Source organism: Vanellus vanellus (genome assembly GCF_965231255.1).
Source record: "Vanellus vanellus genome assembly, chromosome: 14".
Taxonomy (NCBI): Eukaryota; Metazoa; Chordata; class Aves; order Charadriiformes; family Charadriidae; genus Vanellus; species Vanellus vanellus.
Genome location: NC_138919.1, coordinates 13,781,932 through 13,809,355, shown reverse-complemented (window position 1 = coordinate 13,809,355; position 27,424 = coordinate 13,781,932). Strand labels below are relative to the sequence as shown.

The 27,424-nt window shown below is 42.4% G+C and overlaps 1 protein-coding gene across 1 annotated transcript; it reads left to right on the top strand.

Moving 5' to 3' along the window:
* Positions 1–14,721: 14,721 nt before the first annotated feature.
* Positions 14,722–27,221, top strand: TEKT4 (tektin 4; the record flags this gene model as incomplete). Its single annotated transcript, XM_082490548.1, has 6 exons — positions 14,722–15,255; positions 22,279–22,349; positions 23,804–23,947; positions 24,833–25,055; positions 25,356–25,510; positions 27,005–27,221. 6 exons carry the CDS (start codon positions 14,722–14,724, stop codon positions 27,219–27,221), a joined length of 1,344 nt encoding a protein of 447 aa, XP_082346674.1.
* Between the last annotated feature and the right edge of the window lie 203 nt (positions 27,222–27,424).

Sequence of the window (27,424 nt, the reverse complement as noted above, 5' to 3'; positions counted from 1 at the left end):
ATGTGCACGCCAGCACAGGGCTGGCACACCTATACAGAGCGAGCATACACTCACTCTGAGCTGATACAGAAGCCTGCATAGTCTTTAAATACGATCATCCTTGATGCCTGTTACAAGTTTTATTAATTTTAAAAGCTTTCTGATCTCTTCCAGTTAAGCTTTAATTACTGTTCTTCATTTCCAGCCCATAGAAAGATCAAAACCAGTTTAGAGGAAGAGGCTTTTTATTCCTTACCAACCCTGCCCCCTGTCTTCACTGGGGATTATATTTCCTCGCTTTGCACACCCATGATATCATTAAGTATAAAGCAGCAGTCAGCTAGCAACATCTACAGAACCATATTCCCATCGCCTGTGGCAGGATGCCAAACACAGTAAATATGACTTTAAGGTTGTGCAGTTGGTCTTTTGAGCTTTTACGGTTTCTAGCTGGAGGGGAAAAAGAAAAAAAGAGACCAGCTGGTGCAATTAGTCTTGTTTTCAATTGCCAGCTTTGCAACAGGCAGGTACATGGATATGCTTCAGACCCTTCCTATTTTGTGTGAAGGCCACTGCCACCTTCATCTTAAAACAGCAAGAAGTGGCCAAAAGATGTCACAGGTTGGGGAACTCATAGGTCGCTTCATTTGAAATACAGAACTGCTTTTAAAGGGTCAGATTTCTTCCATAAGTGCACAGCGGCTCTGACATTTGGCTTTCTCTTTGCATCTTCTTAAAACCATTCGTACATTTGTCAGCTCTACAGAACGACTGCAGTGTGCTGTAGCTAACCAAGTGCCATGTGTGAGAACTCACCCATGCACAATGTGACTGTCACTCCTGCGTGTGCTGGAGGTAGGCTGATATTTGGTTTGCTGACCTGACCTGCCAAGCTGATCTTCAGGTCCAGCTGCCATGTGTAAAGCCTGACGACTAAAAACTAAATCTAAGAACTTCCAAAATTCCTAAACAAGCCTCGACAAGGGGCTGGAGAACTGAGACGCTGCTGTCCTTCTGCAGCACCAGTTCTGAATGGATTGATCCACCAGGTCTCTCAGTACTTGGCAATGACATGGCTACCATACCAAAGGGCAACAGTTCCTATCATTTGCATACACGAAACTGGAGAATAAGATTTTTAAATGTAGCAGGCCCAATTTACACTAATCTCCAGGAGAGTGAGGTACCTAGCTAATTTAAGTCAAATCCATGCTGTCCTTCCTGGGAATGAAATGGTATTTCCTATAATGGGATATAATTGGGGAAGGTGGGGGCTCTTACATTGCGCTTTGGACATGAAGGGATCCCTGTTGGAGGACCAATGGATACCCATCACCCTTCCATCTTCTTTACTAAGGTTGGAAAGTAAAATAGGAACAGCAAGACACTGTTATCCTCAAGTGTGATTTCTACAGTGACTTGTCTGGGATTCAGAAATCTTTTTGCTCTGTTCTACAGCTGCCATAAGATCTCCTGACAAGGAGTCACAACTCTTCTCTAGGTTTCACCTCAGTCCAACAACAACTGCAGTAAAGAGAAAAACAAACAAGCTGAGAAGTGTGCTGAGCAAATGCGGGGGAAATATCTTTTACAGAAAGTCTAAGCAGTTTTGCAGAGCTCTTTTCAAGTGCATTTACTGAAATTTCCCCAGAGTCTTCCTAATGTAAGTACCGTTGGAAAGATTCTAACTAAGAGAAACAGCTCCTGCTGAGTGATAGTCCATAGCTTTATTAGTGGAGATCAAAGAGAATAAAACAATTACTGTAATTTCCAAGGAACAGTTTTTCCAGGGGCACAGGAGATGAAGGCTATATAAATAGGCCTGTGTGTGCTTAAGTAATGGGTAGGCATTTCGGTCTTTAATTTTTTTGCTGGTAGAGGGTGTCACCTCCTATTCTGGGACATACTAATGCAAATATGAATTAACTTTTTTTGGCTTCCATCGAGTGCCCGCAGTTTTAAAGCTGTGTGCATGGGATAACTGTGTGACTCCGTGGCTCTTACAGTGGCCTAAAGGATGCTGGATACAGACTGCTGCCTGACAGTGGGACTCGGGTACCTTACAGTCCAGTGGGGGACAGGACACCTTCGTCCTCATGTTTCCCTGCATGAGGTCTGATTCATTCTGGTACTCATTTTGGGGGTCCCAAAAGACAAATCCTGAAGAATCAAATGCTGCTACTGTTGCATTTGCAGGTGAGCATCCAGGATGGTGGTGAGAACTGTGGCTGATGCGTGCTCTGGAAATCACACTGCATTACCCTCCGTAGATGCACAGGGGGCGATCCTCCGACTCGCCTTGCTCTTGCCTCAGAGGCTGAAATGACCCTACAGCTGGGCTGTGCACGGCAGCTTCTCTCCAGCAAAACAATTGTCCTTTATCCTATTATATCGTAACATGTGATTTAGAGATGATTCATCCCTTTTATTTGAGCCCGGACTTTGCTATTATCTTGCATTTCAGCCAAATATTATTAGGAATGTTGATGTGTCTACACAGGGAGATTTTCTGCAAAATTAATCTAAGAACTTTTAAAATGAATGAGCATATATAAAATATTTCTTTGGAACAAAAATGGACTTAATTTAGTTTATCTTAATGCATTTTGGAGACAAATCACAACAAACCAAATAAAGATCTCTGTAATTCTGTACAAATAGAAGTGAATGCAGCTGAATGAATCCACTTGAAATTCCAGCCTTCAGTTAGTCCAGGTTAATTTTCCAATGTAAACAAGCCCTAAATTAAAGAATTAAAAAAAGAAGACAGATCCCCCAGTTCAATTACAACAGTGATATTCTCAGCTTTGAAATCTGCTGACCTGGGAGACTGTCCCACACTGTCTTTTCCAGAATCCGGTATGCCCAAGGAGTGGGGAGTCTCCAAAGGCGCTGCGTGCTCACTCGATGGTATGGCCAGACTCTGACTTCTACTTCACCCACTTCAGATCAGCTCAAAGACAAGAGCAGCAGCAAGGTTGGCAGGTCTGTCATGCAGAAACTTTCCTGTGACTTCAGGTGCCAGAAAACATGAGTGTTAGAGCAGACATGGGAAAGCGGCACTGCCTGGAGATGATAACCATGCGATCCGAAGGACACGTGTACCAGGAGTGAAGCAGGAAATCCCCTTCCTCTGTGGGAGCACTACAAGCAAACTTACAGCTCTGAAAACTTTCTTTTGCGTTAGGACGTAAACAAAGCGACTGTACAAATTACTAGGGTTTCCGAAAGAAACACAGGTGTGTGGACAAAGGCACTGCAGACCACTTGGGAGGTGGGCAGCATCACATCCCAGGTTGGGAAATGGAGGGGGGCACATGCGGGACAGCATGTTCCTCATGGGTCTCAGCCCACTACAGGAGCAATACCAGCAAGATGAAACAAATCTGACAGCAGCAGTGACTAAAGGGGAACAGCAAACTAACTATCAGTGCTAATGAGGGAAAAAAACTGCCAAAGCCTCTCGCTACAAAATGGGTCCCCATGTATAGTCACGGCCCCAGGAAAAGTGTTAATTTGGCACATGTCCACTCGTTTGAGAAAATCTTATAATGAAATTCTGGCTAGCAGTCCTGGGTATCACTTAGAGAAGCCCATCTCTGCTGGAAGAGGGAAGGCAGCTTGGAGAGCTACTGCTGGTCAGAACAGTGGGTGGGCAGACTCTGGGACACGGACCCAGCAGGGCTGAGGATGCTCTTCACCAGCACATCATGCAGAGAAAGAGCCCTTAGAGTCTTCAGTAAATAAGCAAAGGATACAAACATTTTAAGATGTCACCTATGTACTGTAAAAGACACCGATCCTTTGTTAAAGATGCAAGACAATGATATAATAAAGAAGAGAGAAAACTTTTATATCAGAATGTTTTTTCACATAAAACTCTGCTATTGTGGAAGCAAAAATTTGCATGGGAAGTGCCGGCCAAACTTAATTTTCTTAGGAGAACAAAGAGCAAAAAAGCAAAATCTATGTTATGGATGGTTAGCAAAAAACATCCATGTTCGTTATCAATAAGCAAAGATCTCAAAACTATGTACAATGTTTTCTAAAGAATTTAAGTTTTTGTTTTGTTTTGTTTTCAATTAATTTCCATTAAATTTTCATTTCCCTTGTATTACCATTTATTGAGCCATTCTTGTGCAGTTTTCTGTAGGGACAAGAGTCTCTCTCAACCATTTCCAGACAGAATATTCATTATTTAGTTGAATGGACTGAAAAACAAAAATGCCCTGCCATGGCCAGGGCCACACAGCAACGCAGTAACTCAGCTGGGAGTGGATCCAAGCCATGGCTCCTGGTCTCTGCTCTCATCACTAGGACAGACTCTTCGCTTGAAGGCAAAAGGGGAAATGAAAGTGATTGTAGGACACTCTCCAGGGCACAATCACAAACTAAATAGCCTTTGTTTATGTAGACGGCTTTCTAAAAGTCAAACCATTGATAATGGGCGATCTTAATATCAGGCTGTTGTCTGGGATAACCACAGTCGACTCGCTGGGGACTGCTCTTGGAGGGCGTACAGCATTCTGTATTTACACTGATACTCCAGCAGTCAAGATCAGAAACAGTTTTGAACTCAGGCCTAGGAAATGAGCCAGGTATGATAAATAAGATATATTCCGGGGAATATGTAGGGCCAGTGCATTACAGAGGCAGGCTTGGTATCAGGGCTGTCTTGCCTCTCACCATTCCCACTGGGAACACAGCCCAGTGTCATCCACATGGCTCTGTAAATCCTGAAGGAGCACACTGGCCTCCCCAGAGCACCCAAGACTCGGGTTCTTTTCCTCTGCCATCTACAGCAGCTTTCCAAGCCGCTGAGACAACTCAAGACAGAGCTGACTGGGTGCCATTAGCGGACAAAGAGAAGCAAATAGCATCATTCTGGGTTAGCTCATATATGCATGACTTGTGGTTTGAAAAGAGACCTTGAGCTTTGCTGAACCAAATGTACTCGTCTTTAATTTTCACTTTCCCAGCAGAGATACACCCACATTTCTCCAAAGAATTACAGTTAGTTTGGTCCAGACGTTTGTTGAATAGCTCCACTTCTCATTGCCCCTGCTTTAGAGCGTCTGAGAGAATAAGCTGATCTGGAAACACATCACTTTTTGTTTGCTCTTTCCTAAGGGAACATTAAATTATTAATGTTTTGTCATAAGTATCTGAAAGTTATGGAAAATGTTCACAGCCTCCTGCGTTCAGGGCTTCTGGAACCAAAGTTTTACCACCCAAAACCATGTGCCAGAAAGTCAGCTCCTGGTGTCAGCCAGGAAACAGGGAGCAGAGACAGTGTTTGCAATCGATCAGGCATCAAGAATAATAATAGAAAGATATTATGAACAAATGATTCATGAGGAAAGAAATAAGCTGAAATGCCCTGATGCTGCTAAGTAAATATTTACCAACTACCAACTACTAATAGCTTTGCAGAAGATCTGTTAATGTCAAATTTGCTAATAATAATGAGAGTAATATATTATGACTATTACTCAAACTTATAAATTTGAATAAATTCCTTCCTAAGACAAGGACATTACTTTTCCATTTTCCTTGCAGTTTGTGAAGATAAACTCAATGACTGAGATCAGAAGAATCTTAGAAGAGCAACACACTCCAGAAATTTTAAGTTGTTGCCATTAAATCCAAAACACACATCAATTTTAACTGCATATTGAACCCCACCGCTTCTCACCTCCCAGACAGTGGTCTGATGGAGCTGGAGCCTGGCCACCAAAATATAATCAGCCACCTACAAAAGAGAGAGAAAAAAAAAGCTTTTAGAGCTGGTCAGTCAAAAACCTGATCTAAATGTCATTTTCATTAAAGCTTTCACTTAGTGACTATGAAAGTCCTGCCGTATCCCTGTGAATTTTCATACTAAATACCTCCTAGCAAGTGAAATGCACACTGAAGTAATAGATCAGTAATGCTCAGATTCCTAAAAGGAAACCTGGTTTCTAGATTTTTCTACGTATGTAAGAAAATTACTTTCAGATCCCTCTTCATAGGCACACTCAGGCTTTTAATTTCTAATCCCCCATCACTCATCTCTCTGTCTGGGCCTGATTTTCCTGAGAATATTTGGGGGCTTAATCCTCCATTCCTCCATACTTGGAAGTTTTATAGGGCTTTTTTTTTTTTTCCCTTTTTTTCCCCAGAAAAGTAGAATAAAAATAAACAGCTAGAAGGGCTGAACTGCGCGGGGTTGCTGTTTTGGTTAGATAGTCTGAGCCTTGAGTTCTGGAAAAAGCACTGACCGTAACCTGAAATTGAGATTATTTGTGAAAAATTGAGCGCTGTTGTCCCCGCCATGTCCCTGCCACCATGGCCTGAGTCATGCTTCTGTGTGACCCCGAGCGCTCGCTTGCTCTCGCCTAGCTCAGCTCCCCTCTGCTCAAAGCTGCCTCTTCACACAAGCTTCGAGCGCTGAACATTTCTGATAGGAAACAACAGCTCAGCAAAGTGTGGCAGCTCAGCAAAAGCCATTTCCAAGTGACTCACTGCAAGGTGCTGCAGGAGGTGAGAACTTGCACGGTGCAGATTATCAGCTTTCTCTCCTGTTGACTTATTCCCTGGTATGAAGTGAAATTCTCAGACCATACTGTGCTTTTGATTAGTGCTGCCAGAGATAATGGAAAGCAGCCACATGTCCAGACTCTGGCAGCAGATCGCAAAGACACAAACCCATAGAAACTACCTGCAGCAAGAGTGGTTCTGACCAGGATATGGGCTGGTTTGCCCCTGTGGGAGCAGGGACTGCTTTAGGAGTGCTTTTCAGGAGAAATGCTTCAGCTCTGCAATGGGAAAGACTTTTCAAGACTATAGTGTGCTGAAATTCCCACCTACCCAAGTCACTGCTTTTGAAGATTTTTGTTTTTCATTCCCCAGTTTGAAGCCAATGTGAACAGCATGGAGAGTAACCTCAGCTCAAGTTTAAAAAGGAAATCAAACGTTTTTCTACTTCCATTTGCAAAGACCTTCAGGCTCAGGCTTTTATACTTTTTACATATCTGCACATTTTATATCTTGCAAAAAGAAGTAGCGTATTCACTTCTTAAATACCTCTCCTTTATGAGGCAAAAATTAGCACCATCACTGGGGCTTCAGTGAATTTCTCTTAAGTACTGATGCAGCAGACATTCCTTATTTACTAACAAATGATTAACAGCATATTCAGACATGCTGAGAAAAACAATTAAACCTTTAGCATCAGCTCCCTGGCTGTTTTATCTGGCATAGTTTTACTATGGGAGCCTGCCAGGATCAGACCATGGAGCAGTCAAGGAGATGACCACACTCACCATTGAGGGGTCTCTGAAGGAAATACAGAAAGGCTCAAGAGGGAAATTATTTAGCTAAAATACAAAGTCCTCAACTAATTTATGCAAGTATTTATGCACAATTTATGTTAATGTATCCCATGATGTCGATAGACTCTAGCCATCCATCATAAATCCCAGGCACTGGCTGGCTGCATGGAGCCCATAAGGAGGGCGGATAGTTCTGATGGGGCTCCGAGCCAGAACAAGGATCTTCCCAGGATGTCTCAGTGCAGGATCAAGGCCGTGGTTTGTACCAGACAAAATCCTAAACAGGCCTGAGCTTGTTCAAACAAAATCCCCGCTTTCTGCTCTGCCTGCAGATGTACATTTTGGCTGCAGAAAGAGAATGAAGCTGAAGGGGAGACTTTGTTTTCAACTACAAAGTTGGAAAAAGCTGGGAAAATGAAGCTAACTAAAACTGATGGCCTATCGTTCCAAACCACAGCAAACCTCCGGGCTTCATGCAGAGAAAGCAGCAGCCTTGGGTGATAAATTGATTGTTTTCCTGTTAGCTGTGGAATTTGTTAGTGCTGTAAAACTGCTGTCCATGCTGAGGACTCCTCCTGTTATTCTCTTGAACCAAGAGAAAATAAAAGGCTTCTCTGGAAATTCTTTACTTCTCCGTTTTAAACAGATGGCTGCTGAACTCCGTAAGGTCAGCAGTACACTGTCTGATTATCACCACGTGGCTCCTTTAAGCAGAATAAATTAGGGAAAGAGAAAAAACAAACACCAAAAAGACAGCCCAAGACTTGCTTTCTGCAGAGGAGCTTGGTGCTACCACACACGGATTTCAATTTTGAAGAATCACAGGACACGCTTGCCTGACTGATAGCAATTGTTGGAAAGCAAAAATAAATGTGTGTGACTCATCATTCACGCAGGTCTAGGGGACAGAGCACCATATCCTTCACGTGGGAAGGCAATTTGGTAAAGGAGACTCAACAAACTCAAAAGACTTAATCATGATTCAGTGCTGTGCTCCCACACCCACACACTTACCAACGGGACCCACGCTCACGTGCCAGGTGTTTGATTTGGAAAGAAGACATGCTCCAAAAATAGACATCAAAATGATGTTTGGATGAGCATAAGGGAATCTAATAAGACAAAGTAAATCAAAAGAAAACAGCTAAGTGGAATTTGAAAGTCAAACCTGAGAAGTTTTTAAAGAGAGAATATCTTGTCTTGCTATAAGCGTGACATCAAATTTTCAGCTGGTAAGCATCAATGTTATTTCATTTACCTACTGGAACTAAACCAGTTTATTCCAGCGAAGGTCTGAACAACCAGACTGCTTTCTCTTTTTAAATAATACAAGAGCTATCTCCGCCCATGCCTGTATGTGGAGCTGCCAGCAGAAGGAAGGGGTCTGGCAGTACTGGGTAAGTAAGAACGATAACGGTTTTGTTTCAGCAGCTCGGTGCCCACAACCTGACCAGGCACTCACCAGCTCCTGCTTCCAGTCCTTCTGCCTGGCAGCACAGAGCAGGCAGCTCCTTGCCAAAACAAGTCACACTACAGTGCAGATTTGGTCCAACACTGCCACTGAATTTCTTCATTTGACCAGCCTGGCTAACGGGAGGGCAGCAGATCCCAACCTGCAAATCAACTACCTACTGCTGTAGAAGATATGGCAGCTCTGACTGGGGTGGGAGAGGAGAAGGCAGGGATTTTAGCTAATTATCCTCAACCTCCAACTCCTCCTACAGTGCACACTGTCAGTTTGACACCCCTGCTGTGGTGTAAGCAGAAATGTCCTCACTTTTCTCATTGCCACACGGTCCTGGCTCGCCACCTCTGGGAAGACAGACACATCAGGGGGTTGCAGAGGTGAGACAATCTCTACTTGCTGTCCCTCTCCCTTTTGGTCCAGACTCGCTGCTCTCTATCTAACTCTGGTCTCTTTATCTGTGTCTGGTTTTAATCAAACCTGTCGGCACAGAGACCCTGACCTTCTGAAAAGCCTCCAGTCCCTGCACTATAATTAAAATGATTTGTCTAATGCTGCCCCATCAAGATGGATTTCAGGAAGGAGAAAGTGCAAACTCCCAGAGCTGGTGGAAAATGCAAATAAACACAGCATCGATCTGGCGTAGATAGCTGTCACTCAAACTGATCTCACCCTCTGGAAGGATCTAATCAAACACAGCCTCCAAGATACAAGGCTGGGAAACGAAGCTTTAAATGGTGTTTTCATCCATGCTGAAATGGCTCAATTTATGCTTTGTTTTGTTTGTGAAATAACTGCTTTCTAAAAAGAAATGCTAATACTGCTACAAATAATTAATGTTATCTGAATCTATCAAATTCTAGGAGGGGGTGATTAGATTCAAAACAGTAGAGACATTTCTAATCTCAATGATATGAGACAATATAAAAACAATGCCTGTGTTCTTAGATAACCTTTGCTCTCACTCTTTTGCTGAACACCAGTGCTCCCGAGGCTAGCGTATGTTTATTTCTTAAGCTGAAATGTAACATTTTGCCCATATGTTGATATTAAAAAAAATATTTCCCTTCTGAACTCTTTAATCTTTTTATTCATGTGTTCTGTCGCTCTTAGGCAGGGATTGTGCATACCAGACACTGCCTTATGTAAAATAATTGACTGTATTTTCTCTCTTCTGAACTAATTCACCACATTTTCTCCCGATCTATCATCTAGATGAATGCACTGTGTTTTCTATCTATCACCCTGCTAAGGTACTCATCACTGGGGTATGCAGCCAGCAGGTAAAAAGTATAGTGATGCTATATCAAATAAAGAAAATCGATGTTCCACTCTCGGTAAAACTGAGCCAAATTCTAACAAGTGGGTTGCCATGAGGAGACTTTGGCCCTCTGTTTCAAGCAGAGGGCTCTTCTGAAGCAGCTCTCCCAGCCCATGATATTCATAGGCCTTTCCTTGCAATGCCATATGGCCTGGGAATGTCAGGGTTCACCTCTTGTCCTCCTCTGCCCCAGCCCTCCTTGCTGGGGCTCACACAGCCCTCCTTGCCAATGCCCAGTTGAGCCCAAGATTTCTTGTCCTGGTCAGTGTAGGCATGGAGAATCAGGTGCTGCACTCAGGTGAGCCAAGAGAAGACGTAAAAGCCATGGGATTTAAGAGCCTGGCACCTAGCTTCTGTGCCTTTAATGGCTCAGACCTGGCCAGCATTTGCCAGCGAGTTCTCCTCGGTCAGAGTCTGCATTAGAAGCTGCATTTCAGAGAGACAGACCCACAGCTTCAAGGGCTATTAAATGTCTCAAGAAACTGGAGCATTCAAGCAGCTGCAAATATGACAAAACTACATAAATTGAACAGGTTTTGGGAATATCTGCCTGATGCCTAGGGGTAAGAAAAGCAAATCAGGATCCTGGGATACACTGTTTCTTGGATGTAACACGATGCACCAGCTAGGGTCGTTGGTGTGAATTTTTATGTGATGGGACCAGTCCAAACTGCAGGACTGGTGTCTGGGGTCCAAAATGCAGTGAATGTAACCCCTGGCTGCTTCGCAGACAATTCATCATGAGAATTTCCATTATGGAAAAAAAAAGGGAGATCAATTTTTTAAGCAAGTCTGTCCTGAGAATGGGCAGCTCAGGCCAATGCCCCTCTAATGTACCATATAAACTTTAATGTACTACTTCTCCATTTCAGCTATGTTTTTTTCCCCTCATTGCAAAATGCTGAATTACAGTTAAATGCTAGATGGTATTTCCTGACTGTGTGACTGATTGCTTGCCTTTGTGCATGGCTGGTTATTTGTTAGCAGTGAGCACTTCAAAGCCTAACAGCCTGTCCAGCCGCCCAGGAAAGTGGTTCAGCTCTCTTTGCCCACCCCACTATGTTAGCTGAGAGAGAGGAAACATCTTTTGGCACTTCACAACAGAGATATGAAAAGTGACTGCACTGCTTTTGATGCAGAGGCACCACGTCTCCGTGCCAGCCAGCACATCCAGACATTTTCTCTGTGGAAATTGGAACAGAGCTGGGAGGGGAAGGGGAGTAAATTATATTTATCCCAGCTGATCAGTCTGTAGCCTGTTTGCATTAGAACTCTTTATACCTGGCCAACAAAAGAAGGTTTATGATGTGGTCTCCATTCTTAGCAAGGTTTCCCTACATTAAACATGAGAACAAAGCTCCTTCTTCCAGGAAAATATATGGCAGGTGGTCTTGTTTCTGATTTCTCTGCCGATGGGACAGCATTTAATTAGTAGTTATGCTTATTAATTCCAAGAAAGCAGCCATGATACAGCTGCTCTGTGCTGAGATTTTGTTAAGCTTAGAACAAAGTAAGTTGGGTTCCTCCCCTCAGCAGGTCCCCATGGGCAGCCCCCAAAGCATCAACATAAAAAACAAATTTTCAGAATACTGTATCATGTATTTGCCTCTCCTTTCAGCGACATTTGGATGGCAGTGGGTCACATTTTCAAGCTTTCGATTTCCTTTACAAGGAGGAGAAATATGTTAAAGGACCCAGACCTTCTTTGGACAAAGTGTTTCCCGTACTTCTGTGCTGTGGACAAGACGTGAACCTCCCAGCTGCTGGAGTGTAAGAGGAAACCTTTCCTTTCTCCATGTACAAGACACATACTACTCCACCAAGCAGCGTGCAGTCTGTCCTACAGACAGCAGCATAGAAGGAATTAAGTGCAAACATGAAGACTGGATCCAGGTGACAACATTGCCTTGGCCACTCATGCTAATTTAAAAAATCAAACAAAAGAAAGAAAGAAGGGAAAAAGAAGCAGCAGCAGGCCAAAAAGCTCACCAGGCACCTGACATAAAAAGGAGCATTTGCTGTCGGAAGGGGAACCAGTTTCCTGTAAAAAGGATCCTAGCCATGAGAAATCTTACTCTATTGCATGTCAAAAATTTGAGCTGAAAAACACTTCTTTTCTTCCTGTAAGTTTTGTCATCTTGTGCTCTGAGAACATCTTGAGTAGCTGTTAATAATTTATATGTTATAGTGGCATATTAAATCACTCGGCTGTCAGAATGGCTTTGAAACACAGGGTCCCTGGGTCTGCCCTGGATAACGAAGGGAACTCCTGAATCTTCCAGGTGCCAATAGGTTTTGCTTTTATTTCTCACAACAATGTGATATGCCGCCTGTTAGGACATGATGCATCTGTGAGCACCTGAAAATGGGCTTAGACTGACCAAAAAACCCAAACAAAACACAGTCTGATGCAAATACTCTCCAAAATCTGTCTGGTCCTTGGAAACATTGACCAGTTGGGATAACGACCCTATAAAGTAATCCTTGCACTGGATCGGGAAAACTTTACATATTTTTTGTAGTGTTTCCCTGTTGGAAAAGATTGTAAGTTACTAGTCACATTTAGGGCCTAGAACTCAGCTGCTAAGTTTGCAACCTCAGCCACGTCCCATCATGGCCCTAATTGACCCACCTTCAAAACTGCCTGGGTGACACTGAATGGGCTGTGATAAGATGACACTAATAAAAGCTCTTTTGAAACCTTCAGAGAAAAATGCTACTTAAGAGAAAATTGTTGCTGCCCTTATTTTAAAAAAATGTATTTTCCATACCAAGGACTTTCACTCCGAATAGCTCAGCAGGGCTTTTCCCGTAGACCTACTGTACTTTAAAAATGCAAAATTTGCATAGATCGTCATGCAGAGAAGGCCACAAGCAGAGGAAAGAGAAAGGCAGGCACAGGCTGGGGGTAACATAAGGAAAGGAACAGCTATGTTAGAGGAAAGATGCATGAAAAAGGAAATTGAAATGAAATGCAAAGGGAAAGCAAAGCGTGTCATTCCAGTGACCAGCAGTGCAAAGCGATCATCGACTACTGCTGTTTAACTGGAGGGCCAATTATATTATAATATTTGCAAAAGGGAAGATGAACGATTTCTTATCTCTGCTGGGATTTAATGTCCTTTTCCAACACTGTCTCTGTGGAAAGGAGCCTTCGCTGGGCATGTGCTGCCAGCTGCAGCACAGGGCTGGCAGGCAGCAGCTTGCAGCCCACACGTGATGCATCTTTTGAACGCAGACTCTCTATCGGGGACAACCGCTTGATCTTTCTAAAGAGTGCAAAACCCTGTAGGAAAAATTACCATTGACTTTCTGTGGATTTAGAGCAAACTCTCATAAAGCAAAGTGTCTTCCGCAGAAGTTTGCACGGTGCAAACAGCACCTCTCAGCAGCCGGGGAGTCATTACTCCACGCCCGTGGGGTGTGTGTGTGTGTGTTACCTGCCGTGGACACCTCGATGCGGTTCAGGCATCCCTCTTTCAACGCCCAAGGAGCCCATTAGCCTGGATGACACTGGGCGGGCCGCAGCGCACATGGCTCGTTCTTCCTTTTTATTTTCTAAGTCAAAATGACATTGAAGACAGAGGATCTGTCGCAGTGCAAGGACGAGAGTGCCCTCTATTGTCACCGCGCTCTTCAGCACCTCCCTCTCCTTCCTCCAAGGGCTCTGAAGAGACGCCTCTCCCTCGCAGCCTCTCCTTTCATTTCCTTTCCTTGTTGCACAGTGATGGCAACCCCCCCAAAATTTAATATAATTCGAGCATCAACTGTCTTTATCTCCCCAAGTAGAAAATTAAACAAGGGGTGCCGCAGCAGCTGGATTTCACATGCACCTGATCCGCCGTGAGGCCCGAGTCACACAAATTGTCCGCAGAATGAACATTGGGTGTAAAAATGGAGTGAGGTGCTAAAAAATATATTAAATTGAATGGCTTAAGACCAGCGGATGCCGCAGGCCCCGCACCGTGCCCCGGGGCCTCCACAGGGCCTTGCCCGCCGCCCCAGGGGCTCGCTGGGCCTTGGGGCAAGTGCAGAGGGGCCCGCAGCGCCTCCCACTCGCCTCCACCGCTCGCCGGGCAGGAACCGGCCTGAAGTCCTGTCAGGATCCGCTTGTATTCCCAAAACAAACGGGAAAAAGCATTAGTGCGCACCCGCGGTGGTTGGGAAAGAAAAGTTCCTCAGCACAAAGGGGAGTCGGGAGGCAACGTAGAGACTTCGGCGTATCTTTGTTCTCACCGCCACAGTCGCACATGCCAATTGCAAACGTTACAACAGGCGCCATGACCTCTGTCAGAAATTCCTCCCGCCACGAGGCCGCCCGGCGCCGCCATGACACCCCCGACCCGCCCTACTCCTCCCCCATTGGGTGTCCCCGTCGCCATAGCAACAAGCAGCTTGGAGGTGGGTGCGGGCAACCGGCGTTCCCCAATCCAACGCGCCCTCGGAGGGGATCCGCGCTCTGATTGGTGGCTGCAGTTGTGAGGTAACGAGGGGGCGGGCTGTTCTCCAGCTACCGCCTCGGGTTTCCCTTCGCAATGGGGGGACCCGCCTCCTCATTGGCTGCCGCCGTTGCCCCGGCGACGGGAGGACGCGGCGCGGCCTAGTGGGGAGGCAGGGCTTGCCCTCCGGGAGGCCCCGGCGCCATGGCGCAGTCCAGGGCCCTGCTGACCAAGGAGCCGGCGCCGCAGTCGGTGCCCCCCTCCGACCTACCCATGAAGGTGTACGAGGTAGCGCTGAACACGGGGCCCGACTCCTCCAGCGGCCTGGCCACTGCTGGCTTCCGCACTGCCAAGTACCTGCCCACTGAGTGGCACCTGAACCACTCTGAGCTGTACCACAAGGCCTTCGCTGGCTGCGAGCAGGCCGAACACAACCGGGCCGAGGCCAAGGAGCTGGCTGAGTATGCTGCTGCTGCTGCCCAGCGTGCCCAGCAGGACTCCACAGCTGCCGTGGGCCAGCGCCTGCAAGACATACACTTCTGGAAGGCTGAGCTCCAGAAGGAGATTGAGGACCTTGATGCTGAGACCAGCCTGCTGGCAGCCCAGAAGCTGCGTCTGGAAAGAGCGCTTGATGCCACTGAAGTGCCCTATGCTATTGCCACTGATAACCTGCAGTGTCGGGACAGGAGGCAAGCCCCAGACCTGGTCAGTGATGATGTGGAGAGAGAGTTGCTGAAGGTGAGCAGGACTTTAGGATGTTAAGGGTTGTTGGCTGTGCTCTCTTAGTGCTGCCCTGAGCTCTAAAATGGTGAACAGCTTGGTCAGTAGGTGATGACTGTAGCTCATGAAGGTATCTTATGGCAATGCACAGAGGCCAAGTACCCCTTTCTGGCAGCCTGGACTCTGTCTGTCACTCCTAGGTTTAGAATCCTTCCTCTATTTAAAAAGTATTTTAAATCACATGAGTATGACTAGAGGAGACCAGATCCCCTCTCTCAGACCAGATCCAAACAAAATCAAACCAGAGGTTTTCTGAACCAAGATGCCATCCTATTCTGGCATTAAACTTCTTCCAGTCTCCATTTGGCTTAAAGTCCTCTCATCTCTGCATGTTACTCTTTAAAAATACCCCATGAGCAGACTATTCAGGACCTTGCCTGTTTGCATGCTCAAACTGTCCAAATTTGGCAGTCTCTGCTATTACCTTTTACTACGAGGTCTGATGCTGTAGTCTTGCCAAGGTCCACAACAAGGTGGTGATCCAGCACTGAACTACAGTGTCTCAACACAAATTGTCATTTTAAACGTCCTGCAGGACAGCAGCACAGCTCTCTCTGAACTGTGCAATGTAGTCGTGGGACACCTGTATGAGATGACAGCTCCAGGCAAGCAGGGAGGCACAGACAGATGGTATTTCTGACAGTGTGACTTCAGAAAACCTGAGACGCTCCTGAAATTTGCTTGATCCTTTTTCTCCCATAGGGGACTCTCTATTCCAGCTGACACTTTGTTATCTGTAACTGAGATCCAGCACTGCATGTAGATTGCCTTCAAACCTAATATAATTATTGTGGCTGCACATGTTACAGGGAACAGATTCTGGGTCATTTTTCACTCTGGAATGATAAATATTCTAGTGTCCCACAAATAAATTAATGATTATTTGCCTACAGTCTCCAATATACTACAAAAGTTGATTCATGATGAGTTACTGATTAAACCAGATGATTAATATTTGTTGTTAGAAGAATATTGGAGAGACTTACATGGTTGATGGCATGATAGTATTTAGCAATATTTTTAATAGGAATTGTGTACAATTGCTGAATTGTAATCTATATTTAAGAGGTTGTTCCGGTCAAAAATATAAACACGTGAGAGTTAGTGTATAAGAGATTTTAGTGTGTGAGTTGTTACAAGATTTAGATTATGGAAAATAAATTATTTTCATCAGCTGCTGATGTTTTAGAGAAGTCTGTGAAGTGTAAGATTTACACTTTACACCAAAGAAATCATTATCTGTCAGGATTTGTCTCCTGTATTTCTTTCCTCCCGATCTCAGAGAATAATTTGTTCCTTGCTCAGAAGTCCATCTGCTGCTGCTGCTAATTCTTCACCTGAAATTGTGGTTCTGTGCATGTGACGACAGACCATCAACAGCCAAGTGGGATGTCATCAAAAAAGAATGATGTGAGTTCAGATGAGGCGTATATACCCGCAGCAGATGGACTCTTGAGAAATGAAGATTTTGTTGCCATGCCAATGACCTTTGCAGTGCAGAAGGAAGGGGAGTACATAATATGGGAGGAAATCCTTCCCATTTTCACAGAGGAATAGATTTTATGGCATGAATGTTTGCAAATAGCTTTTAAATAGAAAATAGCCAGAAAATAGCTTTGCTGGCTCTTTAAGCTGCAGCTATACTCTATACCTCTTTCACTGCAAGAAATCAGATGGTACCTTGTATTTCTTACTCTCTCCAAAACTGACTAATAATTCTTGACACTTAGAGCTGCTCTGCCATGAATTGTGACTGTTCACTGCACGGATTTCCAAGTTAATGGCTCAGTTCACTGGTAGCTCTGTGTTACAACATTTGCTTATTTGGAGGAGTTATGCAAATTTTATCACTAAAGTGCTGACATACTTTTTCTGAATGTTGCTTACTTGTCCAGTCACTTTCTAATCTTAACTCTCTTAAGAAATACAAGGGAGATCAGGAGTAATTTATTCTCTTCCCATGCAAAAACTGAGAAAAATAAGAAATAGTTTCCACGACTCAGTTGTGTGAGGAAACAGACATTCTTTTTCTCGCAGTTTTAATTACACAGGTAATTGATATTCTAGGGCATTTTCCTTCCTTTGAAATTCTTCCTCTCCTACTAGCAGCACAGGCTTGTGCTGGCATTGTTCTCTGGCATCTTTGCTGTATTCCCACCAGCTCCCATGGACAGGCGCATGGGGGAATCTGCAGCCAGGGGAAGAGCGTGTCTGGGCAAGGGACTGCTTTTCACATAGTCATGGAAAAGCTTTTCATAGGACATAGGGTTTTTTCCTGCTTTCAGCTTTCTGCAGCAATGAAGAACATTTTCCAGTTCCCAGAGCATCCTGCAGAGATAACCACCTTTCAGCAGCCGCTTGGCAGATGACATTTAAAGAGACAACATCAAATACAAGCAGTTTTGAATTTTGCATGTAATTGCACTTTCATTATCTGGTCAGTAAGAATCACTTCAGATGACTCACAAGGAAAACAGAACTCTCTCTGATGAAGGTTTTAGGCATCCATATAAGACTTGAGGTTTTCCTATTTTTTTCCTCTTTTAGGGAGTCTTGGCTCCAATTCATCTGTCCTATTTACTTTGCAGAATAGAGTCATATTTAGATCACGTATTGTGATACATACCACCACTAAATAGCCACAGCTGGTATGAGGGATGAGGGTATTTTAAGTGAAAGCTCCTTACATGCATAGTAAAATCAGCTGTTACTCAGAAGCTCGTTGACTCCACTTAGCATCCTATTAATCTTTTCTTAATGCAGTTCTGGTTAAGAAAGAGAAGCTGAAGGACACAATTGTTTTTTCAATAAAGAAGGATCTTTGATGACTAAAAAGAAGATAAAACCTCTCAAGTAGAATAATTTTATTTATTTGTGCTGCTGCATTGGAAATAGTTCAATTCAGAAAAAGCAGTACATGCATCTGGTTTATATCAGGTTTTTGACTTTCATAACCTATATGACATCTCCTCTGAATCCCCTTTGCATGAGTTTAATGACAATTTAGTATGTTTCTGTGCACACATTTAATATTGAAAATGTAAGCCCTAGCAAAGGACTCGCCGCATGGTAGTATACTGTCAATAAATCATTTCAACTGCATATATTCTGCATTTCAAGGTTATTTCTGCATGTCCAGTGTCCAGATTCATTAACTGAGTGCCAGATATGACTGTGGCCTAAGCAGATGTACTTATATTTATGCCATTTTTTTTACCCTAGAAATTTATTTGACTCAAGAGTGTTGATTTGTTGTGCATTTGCTTCAGCAATGAAGTCATCCCCAGCTAGTCCCTGATGCCGAAGACAAAGACATTAGCCAAGAGCCTGTAAACTGTGTAAAATCAAAGTTTAAAAAAATGGAAAACTATACCTAAATATGTATTGCTGCTAACTGCAATAATGGGGCAAGGAAAACAGTGGAATACCATTTCCAAACACTGTGATCTTTAGCTTTGTACAATAGGACAGTCCTGTACATAGACAACTCGGTTAAGAGTGCGGTGCTTATTTTCAACATCTACAGATGGTAGATTTTAAAATGATTCTTGGAGACCAGCAGGAAAAAGGTCAGTCACAGAACTGAGCTTTTGAAGACTGTTACCTGCTTTCTCTCCCAGCTGTAATGAATAACAGTCTTCCTGTTACATGCTGTTTGGGGGTCTAAATCTAGTGAGATCTGTAAGCTAGCTTTTTCTTATTTGCCATGCTGATGTGTGGGACATCTGGTGTCATGTTGTTACTGATGGATGGATGCAGCCAGATTTGTAATCAAGGGCGACTGCACAGCCTCTCTCATGGCATTCTACCAGTTCCTCTTAGCTGCTCCCTCACTGTGTTATTCTGGCTCTGGGTGCTGTATTTAGACATTGCTGACATCTGCAAGTCACTGATGTAAAAAGACAGGCTGCAAAAAAAATGGATTTGTAAATTCATGGAAGGCACAAACATCTGCTCTTAAACATTTTCTTTGCACCATTAATTAAACACTTACAAAGTCATGAACTGGGATGGTTTTATCACTAGATTTGAGGAAAATCCAACTTTTGCATCATAAACATTAAATACTGTAATAAAAATAAATGGCATGCTAAACTATAAAATGTTCTCTCCCTGTTAATTGACAACCATTTATAATAACAGAGGTTTATTATTAGTATTAACCATGGAGAAGACAGCTGAAAAGAAGCCAAGATCACTTCAGATTTGACAGTATTTCATTTTAACAGACAGCACATGAAGACATGGGAAAAATAAGGAGGGGAAAAAAAGACATTTCATCCACCAGATCCTCTCAGGAACTGAAGAAATGCAAATCTAAGTTAATGTTGTCTTCTGAACCAAAGATGCTGCTACTACTAAAACTCTTTCACATGCTTTTACTCTCTTAATACAGCCTGGGCCTTCAAATGAATTGCCAACACCATTCTGTGCACAGACTAAATAGAGGTCATCCATTCTGCCACTTGGTAAAATCCAGATCTGCTCCCAGGATTTTAATGTGGAATTAGGTCTGGGAGAGCTGTGCTCCTGGCTGCAACTCCCTCTGCCATGGTCGTTGATGGAATTTACTCTGGAAAGAGAATGTGAAGGATGAGACACGGCATTTTATAAGTCCTCCCTGTGGTGTATGAGATTCCCGGTTCCTGCTCCTCTGCAGGTAGCGCTACCTGGCAGGCATTCATGCAGTGTGGACCTTCTCCCACGTCCATCCCACGAGTCAGCCGCAGCTCTGGGTAGGCAGCAGGCTGGATTGTCCTACGATGTCTAACAGTACAGCTAGGACTGAGGAACCTAGATTAAAGGATCTTCATCTTCAACCTAGTGCCACAGCTCTTCCCATCCATACAATCTGAATTTTTAACTGTTTTAAAAGTTAAGACATATCATTTAGTATATAAGCATTGAAACTTCATTGTCATTTATCCCTGCTTATTCAGTTTAACTAGTCTTAGACTGCCACTAATTATGAGAATTATATCTTCAGTTTTAAATATCATATTTGAATGCGTATCTCCTCAACAGGGAATCCATTTAAAAATTTTATTTTAGGTCATTCAACAAGGGAATTCTTTATTTTTGCATTATTTCACTCTTTCTATGAGAGAGATCTTAATTGCTAAAGGAAGACTTTTCTCATTTAAAATCAGGCACATTACTCACAGGAAACTGGTTGTCTCTTTATTTTACATGGAAACTGACTACCAAACACAAAATAACATCAATTACTATAAGTGTAATTTTGAGTGCGGGACCTTTCTAACCCTTTATAATCCTTTTGAATTTTTACTTTGACAACACAGCATTTGTCATACTTCCTCCCTGCAGAAAGTGTGTTTTCATGTTCTCACAGTTTGTAAAAGGATACCTTCAGCTCTGTATTTATTTTAATTGTTCTCTTTTTGAGCCTTAAAAATACTTTCTTCCAATCATGACTGTCCTTTTCCATTTAGGATAAAATGATTTTTTTTTTATGGTCCCTGTTGGTTTCTTATGATGGAGAAACTCACACTGCAGGGATACACGCGCTCATTTATTTGTCAAAACCAGTACAAGGATCAATGAGTGCCAGCAGTGTTCTGGGAATAAAGTTTATTACTAAGTACGTACTCCCTTAGCTGTCATTGGTGGACTGTCATTGATGTAAACCAGCAAAATTAATGAGGAGTTTTTCATATACAAAAGCTCTTTTTAATATCTGAGCCTCAAATATTAAATTCCTTTAAATAATAAAAAAAGAAAACGCTTGCTGGACTGGCTTTTATATAATAATATGTAATCACCTGGTCAGTAAAGTCATTTCATAGAGCATTGATAGTTAATCCCTAAAGCAGCATTATGCAGTCAAAAATGAGCACCAGTACTTTTTGTTCAACAAGACATTATTAGAAAGTATGGCCTTTTTTGGTTTGATCCCGTTTGTGTGGAAATGAACATTCCTGCTAAAACCAGCTTGAGCTGAAACTTCAGACATCGGATCCGATATGATGGTGAGGCAAATCTTCATGATGTTGAGCAGTCATGGCTTGCAACTGAGAGGAAATTAACTCCTCCAACAGCATTGCATATTTGAGATAATTCTGCAGTCCTTGATACTGTCCATCATCAGAGGCAAAATGAGTTCTGGAATACATAGATCTGGTAAAAAAAAGTAAAGTTGTAAGTGTCATTTGGTTTATATTATGACAGCTTTCCTACACCTGCTGAAGCAGACAGTGACTAATCATAGTTAACTTCTATTTCTAGTTAATACAAAGCATTCAAAGGACTCAGACCAACAGAATATTATGATACTGCTACTCCTTTTTATTAAATAACACCTTATCACCATATTTCAGACAAAGTGTTGTTTTGGAGATCTGGAGGAATCTGATGGGAAGCCTCTGCCTTGCATACAGATAAAACGCTTACTACAGACGGAGGTAGCAGGCTCTGAAGGCATCTGCAAGGACTCAGCAGGTTCTGGAAGCCAGCGTCTTGCCAGAGAAGCTGATCTGCTGCATCACATCCCTGTGCAAGGCAGCAGCCCCTGACATCTAAGTTTGTGCTTGCAGGGCAGGCAGTGCCCTGCTCAGGGTTGAAACGGCGTCTTGTGTTGGTGCAAGGCACTGACTCCAGTCTCCTGCTGAGTGGGGTGGTGGTGCCTTCTTCCCCCCCTACTTCAAGTCTGTGCAAGTAATTCAGTTATTCTGTTTAATCTGATAGAACATAGATTTTTTTTTTCATAGAATATATGCAATATGAAAGTAATGAATCCCTGGGCTTTAGAAGTATTCCAAGTATTGTCGCCACCTGGGACTTACAGCTGAGTTACCTCCATTTCTGCTAACTCCTCAGAAGATCTTGTCTTGCAATAATAGGGTAAGAGTGGGTAATGAGTGGAAGATTTAAGCATTTATCCACAACCATTGAAATTGAATTGCTCTGCAGGATAGCATATACTGCGCTGGATATCACAGGAGTCTCAATGTTTTTATCTAGGAAGTTGAACTCATCAGAAATATCCAGGAGCTTTTGAAAAGAACTTTGATGCAAGCTGGCAACCAGATGCGGTAAGACATTTTTCACAATTCTGTAGCAGCTAATTTATATAGCCAAATAATTCCTGACATATAGGAGTACAATGCCCAGTGGATAAAGTTTGTACCCATGCCAGGCTTATGAACCACATGAATTTTATTTAAACCTGAACAAACCCAGTGATGAAACATCAGGATTTTCAAGTAGGGTAAGGTAAGAGAAGAGCCATGCCCTAAAGCCATGCTTTAGATTTTCAGCCCTGATTTCCAGTGTGCGTATTCAGTTCTCCAATTTTCCAACACTAAGCTTGAGCACAATAAAAATATTATCTGGATATCACTCTACTTTGTTGCACTTTATGATACATTTGTAGTATAGAATCTTTTAAAATAATTTCTGATCAAAGAACCTTTTCAAAATGAGATTTTTGCCACGAGATGTCAGTATGAACTTAAAATATGGAACTTCACTCTACCTTCTTTATCAGTCTGGATGTTCATTGCATTTCAAAAGGAATATTTGGTTTTAATTTATAACAAGCCCTTTGCAAAGATGTTACCAGCCCAATCCTAAGGTGCATCAATATGAAGGAGTTAACTGCTGGAAACCTCGATATTTTAGTATTTTATTTTTTTTAATCTCGTCCAATTTGTGCTATTCTACTAGATAAAATTAAATATTGTTTTTAGAAAGAATGTCTATAAATGCAAAATAATTTAAAGTCGTTTTGCTACATCAATTAGAGTATGAGAATAATCTACTGAGTGAGTGTAGGCTTGGCTTTTTATAATTGCTTTAAGATCGTGTTAGTACTAGCATCAGCAGAGTCTTTTAATTCCTTAGGTGACAGCGACATCTGGTGTTAGCAGTTGATAACGACCCACTGTCTTTTGTAACCTGAGGTCATTCTAATTAATTTGGTGACGTGTGATTCATTTAATTGACATCAAAACAACAGTTTTGACTCCGAATATCATTGTACCTGTATCTTCCAAGGAAGAATGACACTGTCTGCATGCTACAGTCTTTGAAAGGCCAGATAAGAGGGCTGGGAGAATGATACAAGGTCACTTTATGGAGGTCTTAAATTTGAGTCAGGCTCAATATAGCAGCGAAAGAGGAGGATGGGTCTTCTATTAACACTACCTGATGTCTTGTCATGGGAAGAGTGTTCTGTTGTGGAAACCTCACACCTATTCTCCCCATAATAACTGCAGCAGTAGCTACTACTGAAAAAATCCTCTGTCCAACAACTCCGTTGTCTCAAGCTCTAAGAGCTCTAAGCCTTCAGTAGGCCCAGAACAGTACTGGTGGTCTAGGGTAGTGGTTAACCCATCAGGCTTCCTGGCGTTCTAGCAGATAGTTGTGAGAGCGAGTGTTTGGTTAGGAAAGTTTACATTCTCATTGTGCTTTGAAAGAGTAGGCTCAGGAGCCTAGCTTTGTGATAGTTTTGTTAATTGCATTGTTTTCCGTTAACAATTTTCAGATTAAATCGAGAACACAAAGAGGTCTGTGAAATGGACTGGTCAGACAAAGTTGAAACATACAACATTGATGATAAATGTGGAAGATACAGTAACCAGGGCACCAACATCCAGTTCCATCCCAGCTCAGTGAAGTTTGAAGAGAGGTGAGCAGTTACTGTCATTATCCTCCACAAATAACCCTGATAAGATACTATACATCCTTTGCATCAGTGAAAGCTGTAATGTTGCTCTGAATTAAAGGTGTGATTGCTGCTTCTTTGGACGTACAATGTCATAGCTTTAAAATAGGTACATGGATAGGAAAGGTCGTGCTACTATCTCAGTATGGCACACCACTGATGGCAAAGTTGGTTCGGTGTATGCAGGCTGAGTTTGTAGAAGTTTTTTTTCAGAAATAATTGGCTTTATACTTGATCTAAATCCTGTTGAGACTTACCATTTGATGTTGGCAGGCATGCCATTCTTTCAGGAAAGGCATGTGCTGCTTCCTTGATGACACAGAGAGGATTCCTATTACTTGCAATAAATCTTGCTGCTTCCCTCTCCCCTTTCAGGCAGTGTTCCCATGGTGCAGTCTCCCAAGTGCTGTGTAGTTCCTTCTGCTGCTCAACATGGCAAAGTATAACCAGAGATCTTGTTTCTTTTTCTTTTGAGGTAGACACAGACTGTAAAGCTTGAATATATTAATGTGTTTATTTGCTGGTGACTTAATTGCTTGTGCTTGCACAAAAAAGTATATGTATACTTTTTTGCCTTAGTAGTATTAGCTAAAGATGGAAGAACTTTGGAAGATTTTCTGTCATGTATTATATCCCTCAGAGGCCAAAAGGTGAATGAGAGTTCATTAATTTTGTAAAGGAATTAGTCTTCTTCCTTCATGGTAAGTCTGGACTGCATGCAACAGCAAAACCAAATAGAGGTTGACAACACTTTTGCAAGGAGAAAACCAGCTTCAGATTGTATTTGTAAGTGCAACTTGTACAAAAGATCAAGGTTCGTATTTGTATACCATTCACCTCTTCCTCCAGTGCCTCAACGCCGGACACATGGGCCACGTTCAGTCATGACAACATCTATAGGGCAGAACGAGAAAAGCTGGCTTCCATCAATCTTCGTGACTTGATTGGCAACATTCTTCATGATATATCTGAGGACATGAGGATGCAATGTGCTGCTGTTAATGAGGCTTTTGCCAAACACTGCGAGGAGCTGGACGATGCAAAACACAAACTAGAGTATCATTTGAAAAAGGTAAGTGTTATTCTTGAAATGCTGGCTACAGGTGTGATAGCCTCTTTTGAGAAGATCACAGTAGATTTGCCCTCGAGGAAAAATGTCTTAATCCATGTCAGGTACAGAACACTATTCTGTGTCATCTTAATATCTGATAAGAGTACTTCTATTTCTGTACTTCTATTTCTTCTATATTCTGGCCAAATAGGAGGTCAAAACTATTAACTGGCTCACTAGGACCATGAACAGATGTATAGCATGCACAGAGACAATGTATATTTTTTTTAAACAGTTCTTTTTCTTGGGTACCCTCTTTAGATCCTTAAGGAGATTGGTGATCAAGAAGCTAACATTGCTGCTCTCAAACAAGCTATCAAAGACAAAGAAGCCCCAATGAAAGTTGCTCAGACAAGGCTGTATGACAGATCTTTTAGACCCAATGTAGAGCTCTGCAGAGATGAAGCACAATTCAGGTAAACACTATCAAACAGGTCCTCCAAGGTGTCCATTTTATCCAGAAGTGAGGTTAGACAGCTTTTCCACTTTTTATTTGCAACACATGGCCTCTAGTTTTTATTACTAAGCTTGATTCTGATATAAGTCAGAAATAATTCAATTGCCTGAAATCACAGCGAGGAAAATATCGTTTTGAGCTAATGTAGTGACAAATAAAAATCTATAGACTCAACTCTGCCTTTTTTCTCTGTGCTTCCTTCTCTGAACCGTGTGGTTTCTTTTTGATTTAGATGATCCCAATAAAATCTGACAGCATGTGGATCATTTGTAATCCTTTTGCTGTAGCAGAAGTTCACCACAAGGTGGACTGTGTGCTGAATGAATTATGCTTCAAGTGCTGAGAATGTAAATAGGCTGCACATATTCATAGTCTGAGACAAGTCCTCAGTACTATCAACCGTTGGGCTGGTGGCATTTGATTTTCAGTAATAATCCGGTTTAAAACTGGAGGTCAACAAATCCTTTCCAATTAAAGGTCTGAATGTCACATTTGTCAGTTTTGATCTCATCATAAGCTTTGTAATTGATTCTCCTCCTTCGCATTTTCCTACCCTTAGGAAAAGTGGGGAATCAGCTTTTGCAGGCTTACAATATCCTTGTAGCAAATCTGCCTACCATTTAAAACCAATATGCTGTTCTTTATACAGTGAGGAAAAAGTCACAGTTAATCCAAATGCTTTATACCATCTCAGCCACACTCATTTAAGGTTCTGCTTCAGCAAACCATCCCTGTGCAAGTTTTTCAGTATGTACATTGCCTTTAACGGGATTTAGGGACACACGCAAGCCCTTTGCTGAATGAGCGTGTGTTTAATTGCCAGACTTATACTGTTTGTAGTTACTCAGTTTGCATAGCACACAGGGATCTTGTTTTCCCAGGAAGTAAGTGTGTGCCTTCTCTGCAGGTAGATTGCAGTAAAGAACCTTCACTGACTTTCAGTGACATGATGTGCTTCTTTAAAAATGGTTTGCTGCTTTTTTGAAATTATATGCTGCTGCTTCTTTAAATGCTTATATGATTTTAAAGTGAAGACTGTTTTCTGATCTCTGGTGCAAGTATCATCTTTAATACTTGAGTTTTATACCAGTGAACAGATATCAAAAACCAGGGTTAACAAAATGCTCATCCAGTCAAACTGGGTGACTTGCCTAACAATTTTCATCCTATAATTCTTAGGGCAAGTGTCCTGCAGAGTGGGAGAAGGTGAGGATGGATAGTTCCACAGTGCTTAGTGGCAAAAGACATTCTTGGTACTATCTAAATCTGTACAGAAACTGTGAAAGTGAACTCTGATTTTCACCAAGTACGTAGACTTCTCTGAGGTCCTTTGTTGCTGAGTATTATGATTCTATAGTTGTTGATCGTTATTCCTGTTGCAGTTCATATGTATTTTTGAACACAGACTGGGTCCTGCTAATTTTTTTTTATTACTTAATGTAATTCTGTTCAGGTTGATCAGTGAAGTTGAAGAGCTAACAGAGTCCATTGGTTCCTTGAAGAAAAAACTGCTGGAATCTGAACAGTCTCTGAGGAACATGGAAGACACACGGATGAATTTAGAAAAAGAAATAGCTGTGAAAACAAACAGTATTTTTATTGCTAGGCAAAAGTGCATGGCCCATCGCACACGCTACCCTGTTGTTTTTAAATTAGCAGGTTACCAGTAGTAATCTCTGTACTAACTATGCAAAATCTGGAAGAAAAATGTAGTCTAGAATCTTTCATATAAAATACATGGATAATATTATACACAGAAGTACTGTATTTGCTGTTGTTTTCCTCTATTTGGTTTAAAATGCTTTAGTATTGTATCATGGTGGGCTTTGGGTCTTGCCTTTAAAAGTTCAGTCTGAGTACAGATTTTTACAGT